General features: G+C 32.6%; 2 protein-coding genes across 3 annotated transcripts; both read right to left on the reverse strand.

Annotated features, from left to right (window-relative positions):
• Positions 1-11,247: 11,247 nt before the first annotated feature.
• On the reverse strand, positions 11,248-18,311 carry LOC123908700 (CMP-sialic acid transporter 3-like). Of its 2 annotated transcripts, none has more exons than XM_045959416.1 (16): positions 17,882-18,311; positions 17,291-17,534; positions 17,064-17,180; positions 15,790-15,846; positions 15,317-15,394; positions 14,687-14,731; positions 14,346-14,405; positions 14,062-14,184; positions 13,858-13,935; positions 13,262-13,331; positions 12,756-12,863; positions 12,512-12,645; positions 12,334-12,410; positions 11,990-12,035; positions 11,835-11,896; positions 11,248-11,639 (listed from the first exon to the last, which is right to left on the reverse strand). In XM_045959416.1, the coding sequence occupies exons 2-15, from the start codon at positions 17,483-17,485 to the stop codon at positions 11,846-11,848; spliced, it is 1,239 nt and encodes a 412-aa protein (XP_045815372.1). In that variant the 5' UTR covers positions 17,486-17,534; positions 17,882-18,311; the 3' UTR covers positions 11,248-11,639; positions 11,835-11,845. The 2 variants fall into 2 exon arrangements, with proteins under 2 accessions (XP_045815372.1, XP_045815381.1); XM_045959425.1 differs by having other exon boundaries at positions 11,248-11,540; positions 17,882-18,216.
• A 1,056-nt stretch (positions 18,312-19,367) lies between these two features.
• LOC123908691 lies at positions 19,368-23,366 on the reverse strand. Its single transcript, XM_045959407.1, has 7 exons — positions 22,512-23,366; positions 22,378-22,433; positions 21,903-22,012; positions 21,628-21,787; positions 21,190-21,282; positions 20,383-20,514; positions 19,368-19,604 (listed from the first exon to the last, which is right to left on the reverse strand). Exons 1-7 carry the CDS (start codon positions 23,260-23,262, stop codon positions 19,554-19,556), a joined length of 1,353 nt encoding a protein of 450 aa, XP_045815363.1. The 5' UTR covers positions 23,263-23,366; the 3' UTR covers positions 19,368-19,553.
• Positions 23,367-23,921: the final 555 nt, after the last annotated feature.

Here is a 23,921-nt window from a genome sequence, read left to right on the forward strand (position 1 = left end):
TAGCAGACTAGCGTTGAGAGTAATTCGATACAAAAAATCAAAACAGCTTTTGATAGGAGGTTGTTTGCGGCTGTTACTAAGAGAGAGAGAGAGAGAGAGAGAGAGAGAGAGAGAGAGAGAGAGAGAGAGAGAGAGAGAGAGATTATAAAAGAATTATGGGAACTCAATTTTTTGTTAATTTTATGCAGATTTCATACTCACTTGTTCTTACTGTAATTTTTCAAAGTCATTATCATGTCATGCCAATTTTTTTGTTTGTTATAATCATGATACTGGTTGACGAAGCTTGTTGAGAGAGTGAATGAATTTGGAATAGGGAAAAAGATGAATTGTTTTACTTATTTTGCAAAAGGAAAGATATGATTTGATTTGTTTTAGCTGGTTTTTTTTTTTTTACAAGTTAGATATTAAATGAATGAAATTGAGCCATTAGATCAAATAAAAATAAATGGATAGGATTTTGTGTCAATATAAATTCTGATGTCAACGGATCCTGACTCATATATATATATATATATATATATATATATATATGATTAATTTTGATGTATCTCAATAACATATCAAATGATTTTAGATTTGTGTTAAATTTTACACAAATGATCTATATGTTATAAACTTTCTATCCAATGGTTGATTTTATAAAATTAATATCGGTTAAAACGTTATTGAGAGGTGTAACATTTGGTGTCAAACAAATTGGTGTCAGTTGATCCTGAACCATATATATATATATATATATATATAATTATCAATTTTTTTATATATATATTGGTTTGGTTTGGTTTGGTTTGGTTTGTTCATCGGTTCTTAAAATTGGAACCGAGAACCAAACAAACCACATCGGTTTTTAATTGGTTTGGTGCGGTTTTTTATCCGAACCATAAATATCGGGTTTTTTTCGGTTTGGAGCGTTTTGGATCGCCGATTTAATTGGATTTTTCTGATCCGCTTACGCCCCTACTTATAATAAGTGGTGTAAATAGATTAACAAACTAATAGAATGTTGCGCCTGTTTTCCGAGAAGCCACTCTGCAACGAGAGGCACTTGGTTCGAAACTTGTCACATGAGAGAAGAAGTAATAGTGTTACAAATAAGTGGTGTAAATAAGATTTTTGTAATTATTAATCAAGCCCGATAGATTTAGAATGGTCTATTGGAGCAAATTAATGCTTGTACAATTTTCATAACATTGAAATGCAATCAGACATATTTTCTACATGGTATCACAAGTTTCCAGTTTTGGGGGGCTTGCTTCCCAACATAAACCTTAGTTGTTGTCATTGCAGTTTCCTTCCTTTCTTTCTGCCTTCATTGCGGTTTCTTGCCCATAATTTTCTCTCCGCCGTTGCTGCTGGCCTTTGACTACTATTGTTCATGCGTCAGAAACATTGTTTGTGCTATTTACTAAATCATTGTTCAGACTTCAGATGCCATCAACACGAGTACGAGAACAATGTTCACACAGACGCCACTGCTTGTACGTTGGTGGTGCTCACTTGGTTAAACAACATTGCACTGGGCCCCTTTTGTTGCTGGTTTTTCTGTAGGTCATTGTCTTCTTGGTTTCTATTTTTTGTAGGTGTTCCTTTCATTTTTCTGATTGCTTTTCTCTAGCGCTTATTCCTGTTTAGATGTCAGGTGACGTTAATTCTAGTGTTATTCATTTCATAATGAAGGTTGTTAGAATATATTAAGATATGTATAAATTTTATATTATATTTGTTGAAAAAATATATTTAGATTTTTTTATTTTATTCTCTATAATTAAGGGATTTAGTTTAGATTTAAATTAGTTCACTTAGTTATAAATACCAAGATCGTCATACTGTTTTATTATGTAAATAATGTAAACACTTATTTTAGGTCATTGTCAATATTATTCTTATTCCTTATCATTTTCTTCCATTCCTTTGTTTAAATTACTAAAATAAAGTATAATTTGAATGCGGATTATACCCAATTTCAACAACTGAAGCACTATTAACCATATTAGAAGTTGAAACAGAGTACAATTGGATTTGGAATAGTAAAAATCTAGTTTTTTATATCTCACAGGCTAACTTCTAATATGAATGCTTCCTATATGTCCGTAACTCTAACTTATAATTTCGACATAATTGGGTATCGGATTCAACCCAACTTGATCATATTGACTTATAATTTAAGGTTATTAAAAATCTAGTTCCAAATATCTCAGACAAACTTATAACAAAAGGGGAGAATATGCAAATAACAATCACAAAATTTAAGTGGTGCCACATCAAGAGAAGGCACACCTTAAGGAAGGCAACCTAGTCCACACCATCTTATAATCATCTATCTATAGATAACAAAGTGAACTTTGTAAATTGAACCACACCATAGAAAATCAATGAGACAGCCAATATGGTTCAGTGTTTGAAGTTCACCACAGTAACGGCCACCACATAACATAATAATCAGTTATATATCATTTTACGGGAAACCATAAGAGAGGGATAGGGATAGGCAGAGGGAGAGGGAGAGAGGAAGAGAGAGAGATTTGTATTATTTGAAACATTTGGCCAATATCATAGAAAACCAGTGTGGCGGCCAATATGACTATGGTTTAAGATATTGACCGTTATTTTTTAATTCACTATGATTGTTCAGTTTTTGAAGTTCACCACAAATAACGGTCATCAGATAACATAATCAGTTTTATAGTATCATTTTCATGGAAACCAGAGAGAGAGAGAGAGAGACTCCGACACGCTTCCATGAGATGAGTGGAAGATAAAAACAAAAGCTTAAATTTTTCAAGGGACAATACTACCATAAACTTGTCACAAGTCATAACCAATATAATGTTCCGTGCAAAAATTCTTAGTTACCACACAGCTTATTTAAAAAGACAAACAAACAGTTCTTAACTAACACCAGCAGAAGTAAACTCAGCAACAGACAAAGAAATCAGTCAACATGCAACATATCAAACATAAACATCACCATAAAGGCAGCACCAGAAGCAGCAAACTCATCAGTCAGGGACCCCGCATAATTTCCATCATAAACACCGCCATAAAAGCAGTTTCATAACTGACACCAGTAGCAACAATCTGATCAACAGCTCGCGCAAAAAAGAAGGCTTCATCAGCTTCATCTGAATCATACCCGGATTCATCAGGAGCATCAATGTCAACTAATGGAGTGCCAACTCCCCACAACATGGAATTTGGATTGCCAGATCGTTCAACGGTGTCGATGTTCAGAATAGAATTAAGTTGAGCCCATGGCGTTGTGAGCTGGTTTACGACGCAAAAGTTATGGTCTCTGCGTATCTTCTCCCGGACCTCTTCCACAGTGCGATGTCTCAGATCATCACAATTTTGTACTGCAGTGAAATTGCCTGAATACCTAATGTACCTATAGTACGCCACCAAACACTCATTAAATGTCCAGCCATCAGCCACGTACGCTAAGGAAATAGGTCAAAAAAACAATAATGAATTAGGGAATAAAATCACACTGAACTATTGAATTCAAACAATTAAAATTAGTTTGCTCATTAGCACAAATGAAGCCACCAGAACTCAGCAAGTAACATAAAAATTAATCAGCAGCAATTAATTTAGTTATCTAAAGAAAGTAACATAAATAGGAATTCAAAGTTCACTAAACATTTTGTATACATAAAAGAAATCACAAAATCAGCAAAGCCCATAGGAAAACGATTTTTGTGATTTTGTGATTTCTTTTATGTAATTATCATCAGCTGACCCATTTCCGTAAAAAGTACTGATTTATTTACCACCACTAATAGCAAGATTATTGTTTTTGCTTTCTATCATTGCCATAGGTGTCAATACAATAATTTTTTTATGGTTTGTTTGAAATTTTCAAAAATTGTGGCCCAGTAATTAACTGTGGCCCAATAACTAACTGAGGCCCAATTAGTTAGGAATTACATCAGTATTAGTTCTTTGATATTGTTTTTGCTTTCTAGCATTACCGTAGGTGTCAATAGCATACTTTTTTTTTTTATCGTTTGTTTGAAATTTCCAAAAAATTATGGCCCAACAATTAACTGAGGCCCAATTTTTTGGTTATATATAATCAACAAAACCCTAATTTGGCAGAACCCTAATTTGGCAGCTGCCTTAATGGATAATGATAATGTGGCTGTTGAAAATCCTCATGCTGCGATCTTGGCAGGTAAATCCGATCTTTAATTCTTTCCCAAAGGCCTTGGATCTTTGATAATCATAACATCTCCAGGTTACACTAACAAAGTAGCCATACAAAGAACTGAAGAATTTGAATCCCGATCTATGATTTTACAATTAAGTTTTTCAGTTATTTTGTATGTGTATTTTGTTAGTGTTACTTAGAGATCTTATAATGATATTATGATGGTATTATTCTGAAGATCTTTTTTCTTTCTCAAAAAACATCTGTTCTATGATTTCTCTTTTGTTTTTTTTTTTGTGAGTTTGTGCTTGAATTTTTATCCAGATCTATGATTGCACAAATAAGTTTTTCAGTTCTTTGTATGCGTCCTTTGTTAGTGTTACTTGTAGATGTTATGATTATCTTGAATTAGTTTATCAGTATTGTTTTGAATATTATTATTATGATAATGTTAGGCTCAAATGTTAAAATGTCACATTGTCACACAAACAACTAATCTGAAAATGTTGAATCAAAATTCAAATGTAATACAGCCTAAGGAGAAATGAAGTATCTAATGTGTCTGGAAAATGTTTGATAAACTTAATTTTGATATGTAAAATTCATCTGGTTATAAATAAGTTGAAGCTTTGTGTTTTTTTCAGCTCTATTGGCTGCGCCTGCACCGTTGAACTAGAGTTCTCCCTATGATAGAGCTCTAGTTCAACGGTGCAGGCGCAGCCAATAGAGCTGAAAAAAACACAAAGCTTCAACTTATTTATAACCAGATGAATTTTACATATCAAAATTAAGTTTATCAAACATTTTCCAGACACATTAGATACTTCATTTCTCCTTAGGCTGTATTACATTTGAATTTTGATTCAACATTTTCAGATTAGTTGTTTGTGTGACAATGTGACATTTTAACATTTGAGCCTAACATTATCATAATAATAATATTCAAAACAATACTGATAAACTAATTCAAGATAATCATAACATCTACAAGTAACACTAACAAAGGACGCATACAAAGAACTGAAAAACTTATTTGTGCAATCATAGATCTGGATAAAAATTCAAGCACAAACTCACAAAAAAAAAAACAAAAGAGAAATCATAGAACAGATGTTTTTTGAGAAAGAAAAAAGATCTTCAGAATAATACCATCATAATATCATTATAAGATCTCTAAGTAACACTAACAAAATACACATACAAAATAACTGAAAAACTTAATTGTAAAATCATAGATCGGGATTCAAATTCTTCAGTTCTTTGTATGGCTACTTTGTTAGTGTAACCTGGAGATGTTATGATTATCAAAGATCCAAGGCCTTTGGGAAAGAATTAAAGATCGGATTTACCTGCCAAGATCGCAGCATGAGGATTTTCAACAGCCACATTATCATTATCCATTAAGGCAGCTGCCAAATTAGGGTTCTGCCAAATTAGGGTTTTGTTGATTATATATAACCAAAAAATTGGGCCTCAGTTAATTGTTGGGCCATAATTTTTTGGAAATTTCAAACAAACGATAAAAAAAAAAGTATGCTATTGACACCTACGGTAATGCTAGAAAGCAAAAACAATATCAAAGAACTAATACTGATGTAATTCCTAACTAATTGGGCCTCAGTTAGTTATTGGGCCACAGTTAATTACTGGGCCACAATTTTTGAAAATTTCAAACAAACCATAAAAAAATTATTGTATTGACACCTATGGCAATGATAGAAAGCAAAAACAATAATCTTGCTATTAGTGGTGGTAAATAAATCAGTACTTTTTACGGAAATGGGTCAGCTGATGATAATTAAACAATTCCACAAAAATATTGGTCAACTGTGTAGTCAAAATTCTACACAAATAATGACAAAAATACTCTTAGAGATCTGGATAAAATAATCCTTTCAAAAATTAATGAGTAGAGGAATTGAGGCAAACAAATATAGATCTTAAGAATGATATTCTCATAAGATGTCTAAGAAACAACTAAAGATCTAGATAAAATCAATCAATAGATGCAAAATCTCAAGAACATAACAATTTCAATTGATATATAAAAATAAAGTCTTGATACAAAAATTGAACCATCCTTAAAAGTATTTCTTAAAATCTTCAGAATAGTATCATCTCATAAGTCTAAGTAAACCTTAGAGATATGGATGAAAAAAATTCATCAATAGATCTTAAAATTTCAAGGACATGGCAAGAAACAAATTCGAAAAAACCAAATACATGAGAAGTAGCATTTGAAAAATAAATAAGATCCTATAGATCTATATGAGAAGTCATCCATAGATGAAGAATTTCAAGGACAGCAATATTACAACCAAAAAAACATAACAGGACCTTAAAAAACAAGAATAAGATCACCATAAGATGTTTAACTAACACTTAGAGATCTCGATGAAAATTCATCAATAGATATATAAACAACCATTAGAGATCCAGGTGAAAATGAAAATTCAGATGCGACAAATTTCATGGACAAACTCGAACAAAGTACACATAGAAAGTACATCGATAGATCATTATACGATCTCTATGTAACGCTAACAAAGTACACATACAAAAAACTGAAAAACATATTTGTAAGATTGATCTGAAAAGTAATTCGATAAGAGATGAAAGAGCTGAGGCCTTTGAAAAATAAATATAAAAATAAATATAGATCTTCAAAATAATATTATCATCAGATCTATAAGTAACCATAAGAAAGTACAGAAAACCAAAGTACATGAGCCAAACTAGTGAACGACGGCCAACTGATGAGTTGTTAGATTTCACTTGAAAGCCTTATTTATAAAATACTTGTTTATGGGCTTGGTGTTTTTTGTATCTATATGGGCCTTGGTTGTGGCCTTTGTGCCAAAACCTTATTTTCTGAAATTGATTAATAAATCACATTATTATGTTTGTAAAAAAAAAAATCACATTATTTTTTTTCAATCTAATCCAATAGCATAATAATAGTGAAAACTTCACCTTAAAAGTGAATAAGGTGAGTGTCATTATGTTCGAAACTCTCTCATTCATAATATATCTGATGTTCTTGCCATTATTTTGTGTCCGTCATAATTTCATTAGTATTTCCTTCGGCCCATAAAATCTAAGTTAAATATGAATGATTTTTCTGTCCAAAGTGAAAATGTGCAACTTGCTAACTTATAACTTCATGTTTTTAGGTGGGTCTAAGTCAGCAAACCCTAATATTATATTATATTTAATAATTTATTTAAATATGAAAAATGATACAAATTTTAGATATTTTAATTTTTAAAGACGAATAGCGGAATGGAGAGTGATATTCCACTCCCATTTTCAATCCACGTGTTATTTATTTTCCGTAATAATCTTGCAAGGATTTTATCAACATAAAAAAATTGAATAAGTAAATTCTATATTATTTTGTAGATGAAGGTCAACATACTTCGTATTTTTTTTTGTTAATATATATTACTGTAAATTTTATGTTTTATTTAATTCAAGATGTATTTATTATTTTGATAAATTTAATTTCTTTTAGCATATTTTTACACATGTACGACAAATATAATGAACGACATATACATATGAACGCGGTAAAATGTTATTCTATATTTGTTCTTTTATTTTCGTAAAAATAGAAGAACTGGATAAAATATATGAATATAGATGTTGTCATTATTAATTATTTTTTTTATAAGCGTGATTATTAAATTCAGATCAAGAATTATGAATGATGGTATTATAATAAGAGTTGGTTAATCAAATTTAAAAATAAAAATAATTTTCTTCTGATGAAGCATGAAAATAACAAGGATGGATTCCCTCCCGTGAAATCTCCTCCGGTGAAGTTCTAGTAAGATCCCGACCATTGAGTTTTTTTTTGCTATTATTTAAGTTTTTAAAATTTTTGTGTGGTTTAGATTCCACGGGATCCCTCCTTTCACTAGAGATGATCTAGTCTCTAAAATAAAGTAGGAGTGATGATAATTGAGAAAGAAAGATACCTTGAGATAACAAATTCACAAGGTTTGTATAACACTTGTCTCGGATCAGATAGAATGTGCGCAAAACAAAAAGTAGTGATTGGCATTGACTTTTTCTCGCAATCGGTAAAAGCACATTTGCGGTTGTAATTTTCTGCTACAACATTAGTTGGTACTTGATCTTCCTGGAATGCCGAAAGACATGTCTCCGCAATGTATACTCTTAGTAAGAACCTTAGTTGGTTCATGAGAAGCCAATATATGTCTTGATAGTATCTGGACAGGCGTCTGGTATTATGAAGACGACGCCTTAGAAGCTCAGGGTGGGTGAAGTGGGAGGCACCTGAGAGTGGACGAGATCTGCTTCCGCTGGAAATGGTTTCTAATTGATCAACATTCTCATCATTTTGGTTTGGATTGTTGATTGGGAGATTCATTTTGACTGATTCACTAAGTGACAGACAGACGTTGTGAAGATAGATGAGAGAAGGATTGAGCAGCCGCAACAACTTTAAACAAGATAGAGATAGAAGAGAAAGGCAAGAAATTAGGTATACTACAAACCTATAAATATTTCCACATTAATAACTTTGCATCTCTCTCTTGTTCTGGGCTCGTGGGCCGGATCATTAGTATGATTGGGTCATACATATAAATAAGGACATATTTTTATGACTTTTGTTATCTATTACTCTTTTTTGTTCTTTCTATAAGAGATATTTCACCTTTTTAGATTCATTAAATAATTAATGTATATAGTCTATATTATAGACCAAATACATTAATTATTCAATGAATTTCAGGATATTTTAACATTTTCATCTATATCAAATTATTTATCATCTTAAAAAGTAAAATTAAAATGTTTCACTTTTTAACTTTTTGGTCAAGGTTTCACTTTTTATTTTATGTCCACTTTTTTAATATGATTATAAAATAAAATTCTACAATGTAAAGTAAATTATATGTTAACATGATATTTTATATAAATTTTAGAATATTTTTTTTGTTTATAAAAAATACAGTCTCTAATGTATATATATAGTTAGTCAAGTTAGTCAAAGTATAATCATTGACTATCTATTCTATTGATTAAATTTATGTTAAATTTTTTCTGTTCATTTGTAAATAGTCAGTTTTATATTTTTGGCTTAAATGCAGTTTTGCCCCCCCTATTTTGATTAAATCGGAATTTTACCCCCCCTGTTTTAAAACGCGGACTTTTACCCCTCTGTTTTATAATTTGTTGGATTTTGCCCCCCCTAAAATTTTGCTTTCGAGTCACAACTTTAAAGCTTCGCACACAACTCAATTTTGATCAATAATTTACCAAAAAGATACTGAAATGACCGTAATCGAGTTATCTTTCCACATAATCAAACCCCACTGAATTTGGAGTTACAAAGAGAGATTAATTACCGTTTTAGTGAAAGTATGTCCCCCAAAATTCTGCAAAAAATCTGCTTTCGAGTCACAACTTCAAAACTTCGCATACAACTCAATTTGGATCCATAATTCACCAAACGGCTACCGAAATGATCGTAATCGAGTTGTCTTTCCATATAATCAAACCCCACCGAATTTGGAGTTACAAAGAGAGATTAATTACCGTTTTAGTGAAGGTATGTCCCCAAAATTCTGCAAAAAATCTGCTTTCGAGTCACAACTTCAAAGCTTATCATACAACTCAATTTGGATCCATAATTCACCAAATGGCTACCGAAATGACCGTAATCGAGTTAGATTTCCACAGAATCAAACCCCACTAAATTTGGAGTTACAGAGAGAGATTAATTACCGTTTTAGTGAAGGTCTGTCCAATTACTAATTCTGCAGAAATCTACTTGTGATCTTCAAATTCAACATCGTCTACCGAACACATTGTAACTCCAAATTCGAAGAAATTGAAATGCCAACAAGGGTAATTTCGTTAGATTTCCATACGATACAGGGTGAGAGGAATGACGAAAATACCAGTAGTAGTTTCATACGATAATTAATTTGAACATACCTTCACTAAAACAGTAATTAATCTCTCTCTGTAACTCCAAATTTAGTGGAGTTTGATTCTGTGGAAAACTAACTCGATTGCGGTCGTTTCGGTACCAGTTTGGTGAATTATTGATCCAAATTGAGTTCTGTGCGAAGCTTTGAACTTGAGGCTCAGAAGCAGATTTTGTGCAAAATTTTGGTGGGGGGGCAAAATCCAACAAATTATAAAATAGGGGGGGTAAAATTCCGCATTTTAAAATAGGGGGGGTAAAATTCCGCATTTTTCAAAATAGGGGGGTAAAACTGCATTTAAGCCTATATTTTTTAATTGTAATTCTTATGATTAAAAACTAATTATTTTAAGAATTACTATTTATTGTCCGGTCAAACAATTATTTTTTTATTAATGGTCAAACATAATAATTACTATGAAAGTGTAAAATGAGAATATTGGTTTGTTTGTTGGGGTAGAGGGATAAATGTTGAGGTAGGAAAACAAATTTTCATAAAAAAAAAAAAAAAAACATTGAATCCCGCATCTGCATGATGATTCAGAAATCCCGCATTTCAATCATCACATTTCTTAGTAAGCTAAGCATGCTTCTCTTTGTTAATGAAGTCCTTCGTTGAATCAAAATTCAATGTACTATACTATAAATTATCATTTATACCCGTAAGGAACGTGTACTACTTCTTGGTATGAACTATGAAGCTAGATACAAGACATTGATGGTCAAAACTTGCTAAATAAATGCCTGTCTGTCTAATGCATAAATAAAATATGACATTGTTGGTTAAGTACTGCGTGCAAACCTAACCGGGGTTAGATTTCAACGGATTTTGTTTTATATGTATAATAATAACAATAATACAGTAATATATTTCGATCTCTAAGTTGAAGTTTACTAAGTAGCTAGCAACCAACGCTGGACCACTAGATAAACACCTAAAAGATACGTGTTCAGCACAACGAGTACCCTCATTTTCAATATTATTTACCCATATATAAGAACATTATATAATATCATGAAAAATGGATGTGAAAAATGGATGAACAAGACCCGTTGCTTTGTATTGTGTGTATGCATGCAAATATCATTCATTTTCTACAGAATCATAATGGTCTTTATCAACACTTTAATCTCATAAAGACGAAATACCCACATTATGTAATAATAAATGTAAAGAATAACACAATATAGATAGAATGGGTTTATCAGGAAAACAAATATAATAAGGAGAAATCAAATGCCCAAGATATAAAGAATAAATGTAGTACAAGTAAATCCACATTGATATGCCAAAAGCTCTTGCGAAGCCATTTTCTATGCTCTATCAAAATCTTCAGCAACGGAAAGCACTGGCTTGTTCACCAGCTCACGAAGCCGATAATTCATGCCTGCCTTTATGAAACCTACTTTCTGCGGAAAGGTATCCTAGAAAGGCAGCAAAAACTTTTTTACTTTATTATTATGACTTTAAACTGTGTGGATCATAGCTATCAGATATCACCAAAAAACATTCTTTGAAAATTCCTGCAATGATATGATGCACACATAAAAAACAAGTGGATTACTTGAGGTATATAAAAATACGTCATAAACCATTAGAAAGTGACATATCCGAAAAAATCATTTAACAAGTTGACAAACTATCTTATTAAATATATGAAAATAATTAACCAGGATTTCACAGAGGCAACTATAATTGAAATGGACAAAAAAACATACAGTAGGTCAATCTAGGTGGGGAGAAGTGGCTGTCTCTCATCATGCCCCACTCGATGACTGGCCTGGAAATGAGCACATCAACCACAAAATAAGAGATATCAGTTTCATGCATAGGAGACACTCAAAATAAAACAATATATGGTGACAGTCTGTACCTCCTCATTTGCTCCAGCTGCCATATTTATAAATGAATCCTTTGACCTGAAATAAACACAAGAATTTGTTATTGCAAAGGAAGAAGGAAATGGGTTTCTTTTCAGAAGTTTTGATGTCATATGGCCACATTCAGAATATACAACAACTATGCAAAAAAATTGTTTTTTTCTCTTCCTCCCCAGAACAAGCATGTGGTTAGTCACCATTTCATAAAGTCCGGCTATCAAATATATAAACCACAATTTTTCTGGGGAGCCAAAATTAAGCAGATACACAACATGTCAATGATAACATTTTGCACAAACAAAAAGATAAAAAATTGAGAGCAGTAATGTGGTAGCACCTTTGTTTATCCTGAACATCATGCAGTTCCATCACACCATTCTGTTCATCTCTGACTTTTGACAATGGCGAAAAGAACTGAAGCGGCAATGAGCACGGTGTCATAAAAAAATAGCATTAACTAAATTAAAGAAAGAGAAAAAACAAGTCGCTTATTTTTTAGTCTTTAAGATGAATACCTGGTGCATTGAGATGAATACAATAGAAATGCCAATAAGAAAGTTCATTGTTAATTTATGTCCAAATAGTACTGCAGATGCTATGCCCGTAAAGATTGTTGCAACAGTTGATGAGTACTTCTTCAAAATTGTATCTGCAACATATTAAATAAGTTATTGAGAGAAGGGACAAATAGCATGGCCATCTACAAAATAGAAGGCAGTCCAATGGAAAAAATAAAAAAAGTAAATCTGAATTATTGACCTGCATATTTGAAGAAGAAAGAGGATAATATCCCTTGGGCGGCATTGTTTGCAATCAATAACATAGTGGCTTTTGAATGGCCTTCTAGGATATCAAAGCTGCTAGGACCTGGAACATTTGAAACCACATTATTAAATATGTTCATAGTTTGGGCATCAGAAAAAAGAAATCTATATGCTGCAGGTTTAAAAGCATTAAATAACTTTTCTATCAATAGATCTCTCATTTGTACATAATAAACCATCAACAGTTAAACTATCTAATAAAGAAGTTATCAACGAGGTTAATTAAACCCAAAACTGAAATGTGTGTATCATAATCTGAATAAGTTTATATCAGCAGATATCAAATTCCTGATTATGGTCATCTTATTTTTTAAGTTTGTGAGAAAAACTCAAGTGCCGTCTGTATTTATGTATGATTTGCTCACTAGAATTTTCAACTGGCTCTCAAATGGATTACAATTGAATTCAAGAGTTCAGCTTTCAAGGGATCATTTTTCTTACCTTTGAAAATAGCAGTCACAACTATTCCGAGAAAATTGAACATAGCTCCATACCCATATAAGAATAAGTTCTGCAAATCAAGAAATAGAGAATTATTATTCTATAATATAAAATACATTAAAGCAGTTAAAAGGGTCCTATCAGTCTGGCACCACTAAAGTGCAGTTCTTGAAACCACCCATTTATCTTATCTTATTCTACCGTTCATTACAATTAAATCATGTTAGTTGCTTTTCGAAGACATAGTTGACCGAGGTTATATTTCCAACATAAACTGTAATACATATCTATTTCGTATACAGCTTGAGACAGTGTGTCTCACCACAATGGGCATGTGCGTGGGCACAAACTGGATACTAATTAAATTGTTGACCAAGATACATGAAAAGGCATAACTAGAACAAATTAACATAATTTGGTCAAAAAAATAAAAGAAAAAACTAACATAGTAGACTGTCCAACATTATAAGGACATGATAATTTAAAATCCTTGAAGAAACACAATTTTTAACTCATCAAAACATATTCAGGACTTCATAAAAATGTGGTCCACTTATGAATTATGATAATTTTATTCCTAATTCTCTATACTTCACCTGCAAATATATGCTTGTATCATATTGGCTCTTCAAAGCATACTCATTATAAACAGAGGCCATTGATGGAACAGTGACCTGCAAAATATTTCCTAAGTTAAAGTTCAATAAATAAAAAAGAATCTTAATAGATGAAAATGCACTGGTTGCATAATATTAATAATAATCAACATACCGAAGGAACAAATGAAAAACATCACTTACAAAAATAAAGGTATAGAGATATGCACCCATTGTGACAGGAAGACCCAAAGCTGTAGTTCCCTCGGGTAAAGATCGTAGCTGATTAACACTTATACCAATGAGCAAGAGAGCAAGAGCTTCCCACTGTAGCAATGAATAAATCAATTTTCCAGCTAGATAAAAGGAATAGAAGCAATTGAGATTTATGTGATGATTTCAACTTGTTAAACTCGGTAGTACAGAGCCAGGCCAGCGTGCCTCTTAAATCCCTTATCCTATAGACATGACAGATCTTATGCACTGACCTGAATGATAGAAAACCGGCGCTTCATAACCACCTTTAACAAAAGTGCTATCACTAAAACCTGCAACATGCACAGTCAACAGCCGACCATTAAAAACAGGTTTAACTTCAGCAAATTATCAAGAGAAGAGTATTTCCAATTGTCTCAAGGAATCATTGTCAGAAAACAGCATAAAAGAATAAAATATAATGAAAAGAAAAATTTGATTGAAAACAATGTCTCAAAATATATGAAGTATCCATCAGCTGTCACCGGATTTATCGTGCAATGCCTAAGCAAGCCACTATTTGGCTAGCAAAAATACTGAAACCAGTCATACAGCACAGTGAACGAGAAATTACCTTCAAATTACTTAACATCTTCACAGTAGCAGGATTAAAATAAAGCTGCAGGAAATATGAAATCAACCCATAAGTTACCTCATTAAGACAGCGCCAAGTAAATATATCAGGTAGTATATGGATGCACAAGCAACACAAGAATTCATCAGCTGATTACAATATGAGCAACATATTGAAATTAGAGGGTCTAGATGGAAAATTAGGAAAGAGAGAAGATAGATGTGTCATAACAATCAATGTCAAGTCCTAGTGTAGTACTACTAATACAACGCTAGCACTATTAAGATTACCAATAAAATAAGATTCCTAATTCCTAACAACTAAATAATCCTAATACTCTAACAGACAATGAGAAATTCATCTTGCTTTTAGAACAGCATTGAATTGCTAATATGGAAAAATAATCCACAGCACAGGCACTGGATAAAAGTATGTACCTACCATATGTGGGTCACATCTATTGACTTAGGACAATAACTGTCAAAAACAAGAAGTTACCGACTCTTGACTTTATAGGTATGTGCATATCAAACATAAAAGAAAGAAAGATCTCTAAAGACAAGCATTCTTATTCTAGCCTAAAACCTTATATATGGCATATGCAATATTTTGAGGGATAATTCTATATACCTGCATGACAAACTTCAGATAGTTGTTTATAGCATACAGAAATGCTGGAACGGCAAGAAGGACATTGTTGCGAGCTGCCTACAAGAGAAAAAATGACCACATAAAGGAAAAATATCTAGAAGCTATTGGGAAAATCTTGCATCTAGCGTTTTGGAATTGTTTAATTTCAAATATACAAGTAATGAAAAACTCAGAACATTAAAAACAAGATGCTCTCCCTTATTCCTTATTCATTATAGATATGATTCATATGGATCACAGCTTATAAAGTAATCAATATCAGGTAGCTAAGAAGAAGAGTGAGAATAAACAATTGGATATATAATCTAACTAGTCCCAAGAAGCAGGAAACCTAGACCTAGTAATTCAAAAACAGTGAAGAAATATCTTATATCAATAAAACTAAGTAATATATGGTCTTCAGATATCTGTCAATCCATGCAACATTAAATGTTATAAATAAATCATAATACCTGCATGAGTGTAGAAATTGAGAGAAGAGGTTTCTCCCCAACTTTTTGATTCCTAGCCTGCACAAATAATCAGACCTTCGATAAATGGCAAGATATATCACTCGATAAAGTTTTCTAGATCTTGAATTCTTCAGCATTATGTTACCAGCTATTATATGCTGCTAAGGTTTAGTTTATATTTTCAATCTCTAGGGGTTTTAAGTGTTTTTGCAGTCGTCAAGACCTGGGTGTGGGCTTGAGATTTGTGCTACCCATGATGTCTTACTGACTCTTATTTTGATGTTCAAGTGTTCTTCACTAGTTTAGGATCATTGAGAAGCATAAAGCTTTATGCTTTTGTAAATTAGGATTCCATTTTTTCTAATGCTTATAAGTTTGGCCAAAGTCTCCTTATAGATGTAAAGCTGCTGATAAGAATAATATGATTTCACAAGGAACGACAGGCCTCTAATCCATTGTGAAAAACTTATCAACCTAGAATGTGGTGCCTAAGGAGCCCAGAGTGAAAACCCTTTGGCCAATTTAGTCCTACAACTTAAAACATGTTTCCCTTCAATTAACCAGGCGTCCAAGATCTGTTTTCGTCTGCATAAGAATTTATAACTATCTTTCCAAAACTAGGATTACCTTTTGCTTGAATTTGACATTATCCAATAAGCCTAAAATATAGTATCAAAGATCACCACAAAACACTCAAATGATCCTAGCATGCCCTAAATTATCATTCAGTAAACCTACTTTTCTTCCATTGCCATGGGTGCGAGAAAATTGAGAGATGTTGGTGGGTTTGTTTTCTTATAGAAAAGATAGTTGGAGGCACCGCCACATGGATAACTGGCCTGCATTTTATTAATAGTATGGATATAGAAGTATAGATGATCAATGAAAACCCAAACTCTAGACATTCACTGTGACTGACAAAGATAAATGATAAATCCATACCCTGACATCCACTATAGAGCAACTCTAACCTATTGTGAAACATCTGATCTATTTAAGTAAGTAACTGAGAAAAGGATAATTGCAAACCAACAAAACTCTTTTTTGAGGTTATAAATTCTAGTGTTCTATTACCCTTAACCATAACCATGGAAAGTAAGGTGGTATACTGATACTGCTCCCACGACTGGTGATTAAATCCTAGATGTTTGTTTCGTTAATAATCTATGTAGTTGCAGTTGAGACGTACAGGTTCTGTAATTAATTAATTAATTAATTAATTAATGTGATGGAAAAGACAGTAGTATATATTTGAAAGGGAAAGTGATGTTTACCTGGATAAGAAGCATAACAATAGCAAAGAAAACCTTTGTGATCTCAGTTAAAAAATTAACACTAATTGGGCTAAAATTGAATTTGCCATCCACCTTGGACATATAGACTAGAATAGGCTGGCAAAAGAAAGAAAGAAATAGTATAATATATGTGAGTGAGGCAGTAAAGAAAGAAGAATATGAAGAACACACACAACACAACACACAGAAAGAAACAACAAACAAACCTGGAAACCAACTAACATACAGTCACCACCAACCAACAAGATGTTAAGTACGCGTTGTTTGGATGTAATTCTACTTTTGTGGCGATCATAAGCCCTTGATATAGTTTTGGTGGCTGGCGTTACCAATTTAGAATGGCAAACACTGCATTCTATCATCCCGTTGTTATTCGTCTGCATCTGCATCTGCATCTGCATATCCCTCCTCCCACACACACACTAACTAACTAACTGTGATGAACTCGATCTGCATCCCGTTAAATCAACAACATACATTCATCATCATCATCATCATCCATCATCCATAATAATAATAATAATTGAAATAAAATAAATAAAAAAAACAGGTCTCATTAATTATTCATTCGGAAACAGCTAAACTAAACATGTGATTTAAAATAAAATAAAATAAAAAAATAGAGATCGTGAAGGATAAAATAGTAGAAAATGAAACAACATAGGCAGGCATATGCAGAAGTGAGATCTTACAAATCACCGACAGACAAAATGAGAGAGAGAGAGAGAGATGGCGTGCGTAAAGAAGAATTATAGAGAGAGAGATGTGAAGAAAGAAGAGAGAGAAACCAAACCAACCTAGATCGAGTCCAAACTGTGCATTGACGGAAAAACGATTCTGATCTGGAGCTGCCGGAACGTCAATTCAGATTTCAAATTTGTATGAATGAATTATGAATCTATCAACGGAATTTAGGAGAAAGAGAGAGAGAAAGAGAGAGAAAGTTAGATTTGTGAATTTTGAGAACGTTTGTTTAATTATTAAGTTTGTTATATGGTGTGGTGTTTTGGTGGTCGATAGCTTTGAACTCACACAAAATTAAAAACTTATGTAATGTAATGTAATGTGTGTATGCGGTGTTTGTGTTTGTTTGGGAAAGAAAGAAAGAAAAGAAAGAAAAAGAAAAGAAAGTATACTACTACTGTGATTAATGACACGTGACGGACCAATGAGAGTAGAGTCAAAGGGGGATTTTCTTTCTTTCTTTATTTGTTTGGTGTCACTCACTCGCTGTCTGTCTTAAATTAAATCTTAATGCTTCATTAGTAGTAGTTCGGTGGTGGAATTTTCATTTTCATTTTTTATTAGTATTATTATTATTACACATGAAATCAAATTATTAGTGTATTTTATTTTCAGGTTAGATGTTTCTTTCGCTTCAGTTTGCAGTATTGTTGTGAGCTGAGCTGTGCGGATGCGTGCACCAAAATTTATAATTTACTTTTATTAGTGTAGTAGTAGTAGTCATTTATTTATTTATATACCAATTATCAGAATATTCTTCTTCTTCTTCTTCTTATAAATAAATAAATAGATGCCGACACTTTCCATAATTCATTACTCCATCTTTACTGTTGCTCTCATTATTTTTACCTTACTCTCATTTCTTCAAATCACAAAATTACATGAATTACTATTTAAATAATAATAATAATCATCTCCTTTGAACTTTTTATTCTTTCACTTTCTATCCCTTATATTTCCTTCATCAATTAAACTATTTGTAACAAAAAAAAATAATAATAATAATCATCTCCTTTTCTCTCCTTTGATCAAAAAAAAAAAATCCTTTATATTTCTTTCAACAATTAAACTAATAATATAAATAAGATATGGACAAAATATTGGATATCCACGTTAAGATCATTTTAAAAAATAATGTTCTTAATTTTTAAAAAGAAAAATAAAGTCTCTACTCAGCTTAAAAAATCAAGTTGCAAACAAAGATTTAAAATGGAAATATTGTCCTAGAGAGAGAGAGCATGGCATGGGCATATTGTTGCATTCAGAGAGAGCTCCCCAACAAAATGAAGGCTCAGTTTCACGTTATTCAAAAAATATACTAAAACGGATCTTCCCCTTATACTATTTGGGATCTGCCTGTCTTATTAATCATATATGTCATTCTTGTGTAAAGTACAACAAATCATGATCAACTTTATGGCAAAGTTGGTATTAGTATCACCATTTTCTCCTCTTACTTTTCAATAATCCTAACAAAACAAATGTAGGAAACTATTTGTTTCATTTTTAATAACAAACTCAAGTGTAAAAGAAGAAACCTTTTAATGATGATTATGATAATTACTATTATTATTATTTTATTCAATAGAAATTATTATTATTATTATTATTATACATCACTAAAATAAACCAACCATCTAAATATTATTATTGCATAAACAGAAAATATTCTAAAAGAATAATGCATTCTAAAGTATATGTAGGCAGATATTATCTTTCATGGTGCTATGCTATGTTGTCTTCAAGTTGACCGGCGCCATGATTTTGAGAATGGATCTACACAAATGAAGGAGGATTAGATTAAAGAGTTGGAAGCTAAACCAACACACGATAACTCACATGCAAATTGAGGGAGTAAATCAAAATTTCAAAAACACAAGTGTAAAAAACAATAATTACATCCACATTATTATGCTTGTCTTCTCTCACAATAGCACATCTAATGTCAAAACTGACTTTTCAAGTAGTCGCGAATATAAATGTACATATGGTATGACTGTTAAAAACTTTCAATCATGACCATTCGAGAATATAATTTTTGGTGTACTGTAGGTGCAAAATGGTTGACACTGTCAACACATCGCAATGTCGTTAGTGGTTATAATAAAATTCAAAGATTTGTAATGATCTAACGGTTATGATTGATTGACGGTGTAAAAACTTTTTACACCGACAGTTTATATGAATAAATCCTTTAAGTAATGGTTACATGTCATGATTGACCCCTGAGGCCCTCATATAAAAATCTTTGTAGTGTCATCATATCCAATGTGGTAATACTCTTTAAGAAAGATTAAACTTTCAATCTTTCTAGACCATTTAAGTAATGGTTACATGTCGATATTTACTCCTCAAAAAAATCTTAATAGTATCATATCATCACACCTAATCTGGAAATTCTATTTTTTCAGAAGGGTTCATTATGACTGCGTCTAATGATTTAAACAACTCATGCTAGTTCCAGATACAATTATATTACAATTGAACTGTATGTATGAAGCCAGCAAGCATTCATTAGCACAAGATCTAGAAAATAGGGTTAGCAGATTCATACCAAACCAAGGGCTTCTCTTGCAATCCCATGACTGTCCTCGCTGCAAACTTGACCAAAGAGAAACATAAGGTGTTTTCTTTGTTCTAATTTCAAGTGTTTCTCTAGTCCCCGACTAACCATCTCCATTTCAGGCTGCAAGGAGACACAAAAATAAGCTCTGTTAGAAAGCAACAAGTCATTTCATAAATCATAGGCTGCAGCAGCATAGGTAAGCACAAAAGTCCCTCTATCTACTAATCCAAAGTAACATCTAATGCTTATCTCTAGGGAGTGGCCAGTTCACACATGTATTGCGATTGAGCAGATTAGTTGCACCTTTTACTTTTTTTAACCCAATGTGTTTTGTTCTCTATACTACAGAGGATTTCTTATTCACCACTTCCCCGAACTTTCATATGTTATCTTTCTATAAAAAAAATACTTTTCTCCAACACCATAAAATATTAAATTGAATAACTTCAATGAGTGGTTATATTACGGTACTTGTGTCATTATCTCAAATTGTCCCGGCGAAGTATTCACTCCCCATTCATGCATACAATAGGAATTATCAATTATGGGTGAATTTACATTTACTGACAGCATTAAAATATCTAAAACTGATAAATATGAATCCAAATATCTAATAGCCAAGACATTGTAAATGGTAATGCCAATGTTGACAAAGGATAACTGTGAAGAGACAACTAAACCCAAGTCCTATCATACTGAGTGAGGAATAAATAGAACAGTAAGTACATATTCATTTGAGAGAACTGGAGAAATTCAACGGATATTTTTTGCAAATTATTGTTTTAAGGTACAAACCGAAGATTCCTCGGGAGGAAATATTCGTAGAAGTAGGCATATCTTTGACAGTTCTCCCAAAGCTTCAACATGTTTGCCTTGCATTTCCAGAGCCTATAGAAGAAACACCAAAAAATCATGAATTCTAATGGAGCATTTAAGAGGATACACATAAACTTCGTAGAGAAAGAGTTATTGAAGGCCTATACTTCAAGCATTGAGTTACACACTTTCAGGTAATCACTAGTGTCCATCTAATTATTTCATTTGTGTAACCAAATTTAATGGCATTCATCATGTCATACAACATTTAAGAAAGGTTTAGGAATCTAGGGCATATTTCTAGTAACAGAAACTAATATAGATAGCCAAACAGTATTCTAACTGAAAATATAACTGTCTTTCTTATGCTAGTAGTTACAATAATGTAATCTTGTAGAAAAAGAATAAGAATATTACCCAAGCCTGCAAAAGACAAGAGCGTGTGCGTGCAGCCACAGCTGCAGACACAATTGTTGCGGCACGAACATATTCAAGGCCAATGTTTTCAGCAAATCCAGCAAGGAATTGTTGAGAATCCTCACCATTAATATGAACTGAAGTAGAGTAAGTCGGTGCACTGAATATAAACAAAATAATCATTTAAACAGAAGTATAGAGCATGATTAACAGCTGCTACCTAATAGTAGTAAACAAAGGGACAGATACAAATGCAGGGCTATCGAAGATCACACCTGCTACAAGCATCTAAAACAAAATTAACAGATGCTCGATACAAGGAGTCCCGCATATTTGTTGGTTCAACAGACACTTTCACACCAGAATTTCTGCACAGTTGACGTAACTGTTGATGCATACAGAAAGTTCACATGAGTAAAAGAACAAATCTGGTTTTATTATATGCACAGTTCAATATAAGAATTAGAAAGCATGGAATATGGTATTTTAATTATTGAATGCTGATGAACTAGACAAATGCTTCACCTGCATTTAAAAAGTATTACACAAAACCTAGGTAGGTATGACGTTTGGTTATGGCAGTTAATATACTGACTAAAAGGAATAGGTTTTTGAGTTTAATAACTATGTAGTTGCACTGCAATGTTTTCTTACTAAGGCAGTAAAGGAAAAGCAATATGGAGCTAAGCAATGTAAATAGTTATTTATCTGATAGCAACAAAAATCAGACGATGGAAAGAAAAAACTAACTTGAATGATATCGTTCTGGGAGATGTCTTGTGCGGCCATTCTACTGTCGATAATTGCTGGAAATGAAGTTGAATTAAAGGATAGGAAAACAGTATATAAATTATATATGAAGCTGAGAAGTGTATCATCATTACCTCGAACGAGTCTGTAAGCATCCGTCTTGTATTGGTCTTGCTGATTGACATCCAAATCAAAAGCATTGGCGTTATTGTTATTATTATTATTATTAACAGTTGGCCACCATTTGGGCAATTTCCTTTGAGACATAATCTTATTATTAATCTTCAAAGAACGCTTAATTGATGATGATGATGATGATGATGATGATGATGATGATGATGATGATGATGATGCAGAGGTGCTCCTATTATTATTATTGTGATGAATTGGACCCAATCCAACAACCACCTCTTTTCCCCCAAGACTACGGTCTCTACGCACCATAGTAGTCTTGTTATTGCTAGAGGCGTTTCGACTCCACCACGCAAATCTAGAAACCAATTGAAGCAATACTCTCATAACAGAAAAAACGAGGAGGGTGAAAACCGCTGAAGTTCCTACGAAGTGTAAGGTAGAAGGGCGACATGAAACGACAAGTTTGCGGTTATCGTCGAGAGTGAATAGGGTCTGTAAATCGTGATATGCATCTGTGGCGGAGGAAAGGAATTGACGAACATTGGAATGGAAGGAAGGGAGGTCTATGACGGTTTCGAGCTTGGGTTCTGAATAGGGGGTGGTTCTGAAGAAGAGGTTGGGTTCTGAGGAGTGTTTGAGTTTGTTTTGACGTTTGCGGCGGCGGCGACTACGACGTACAAAGGAAGAGGAGGAAACTATGAATGATTGTTGTTGAGAAGGAACAAGAGTTGAACAAGAAAACAACAACATGGATGAATTGAGAGATATTATCAATAATCAATAATCAAATCATGTAGTAGTAAGTAATTGCTTTTCTGTGTGTAAACCAAGTCTCCTCAAAGCAGCAACTAAATACACCGGCCACAATTTTGTCTTATTTATCATCTCCCCACTACACTACACTACACTACACGACACTACACTCACTAACCCTGCACCCAATCTCATCCATCCATTCATTTGGCCTCCGCAAATCTAGACTTGTGCACTCAAATGACTAAAGGCAAATGCTAAATAGTGCCCCGGGGCACTCTTTAAGTCCTTAAATAGAAAACTTTTTATAGAATTTTTATCGGAATGCGTAAAGTCAACGCATTGGAAATTGTAATGTTTAACTTTTTGAATAAAAAGTTTTTATAAATGGAATGCTTAAAGAGTGCCCCGGGGACACTCGTTAGCTAGACCCATAACTAAAATCTGATTTTTCAACCAAAAATCAAATTTCACATCTTAAGAAAAGCTCATTAACCACCCGAGTAAATTCAATTTCTTAACAACTCAACTTCAATACACACTACTCATCACTAAAATAGTTGTTGATGACATTTTGCTGTGTCAAGTAAACTTATGACTTATATTTTCATTTTTATCTCAAATTATATTTTCTGTGTCAAGTACACTTTTTTTGG

The sequence above is a fragment of the Trifolium pratense genome, linkage group LG1 (genome assembly GCF_020283565.1).
Source record: "Trifolium pratense cultivar HEN17-A07 linkage group LG1, ARS_RC_1.1, whole genome shotgun sequence".
In the NCBI taxonomy this organism is placed as follows: Eukaryota; Viridiplantae; Streptophyta; class Magnoliopsida; order Fabales; family Fabaceae; genus Trifolium; species Trifolium pratense.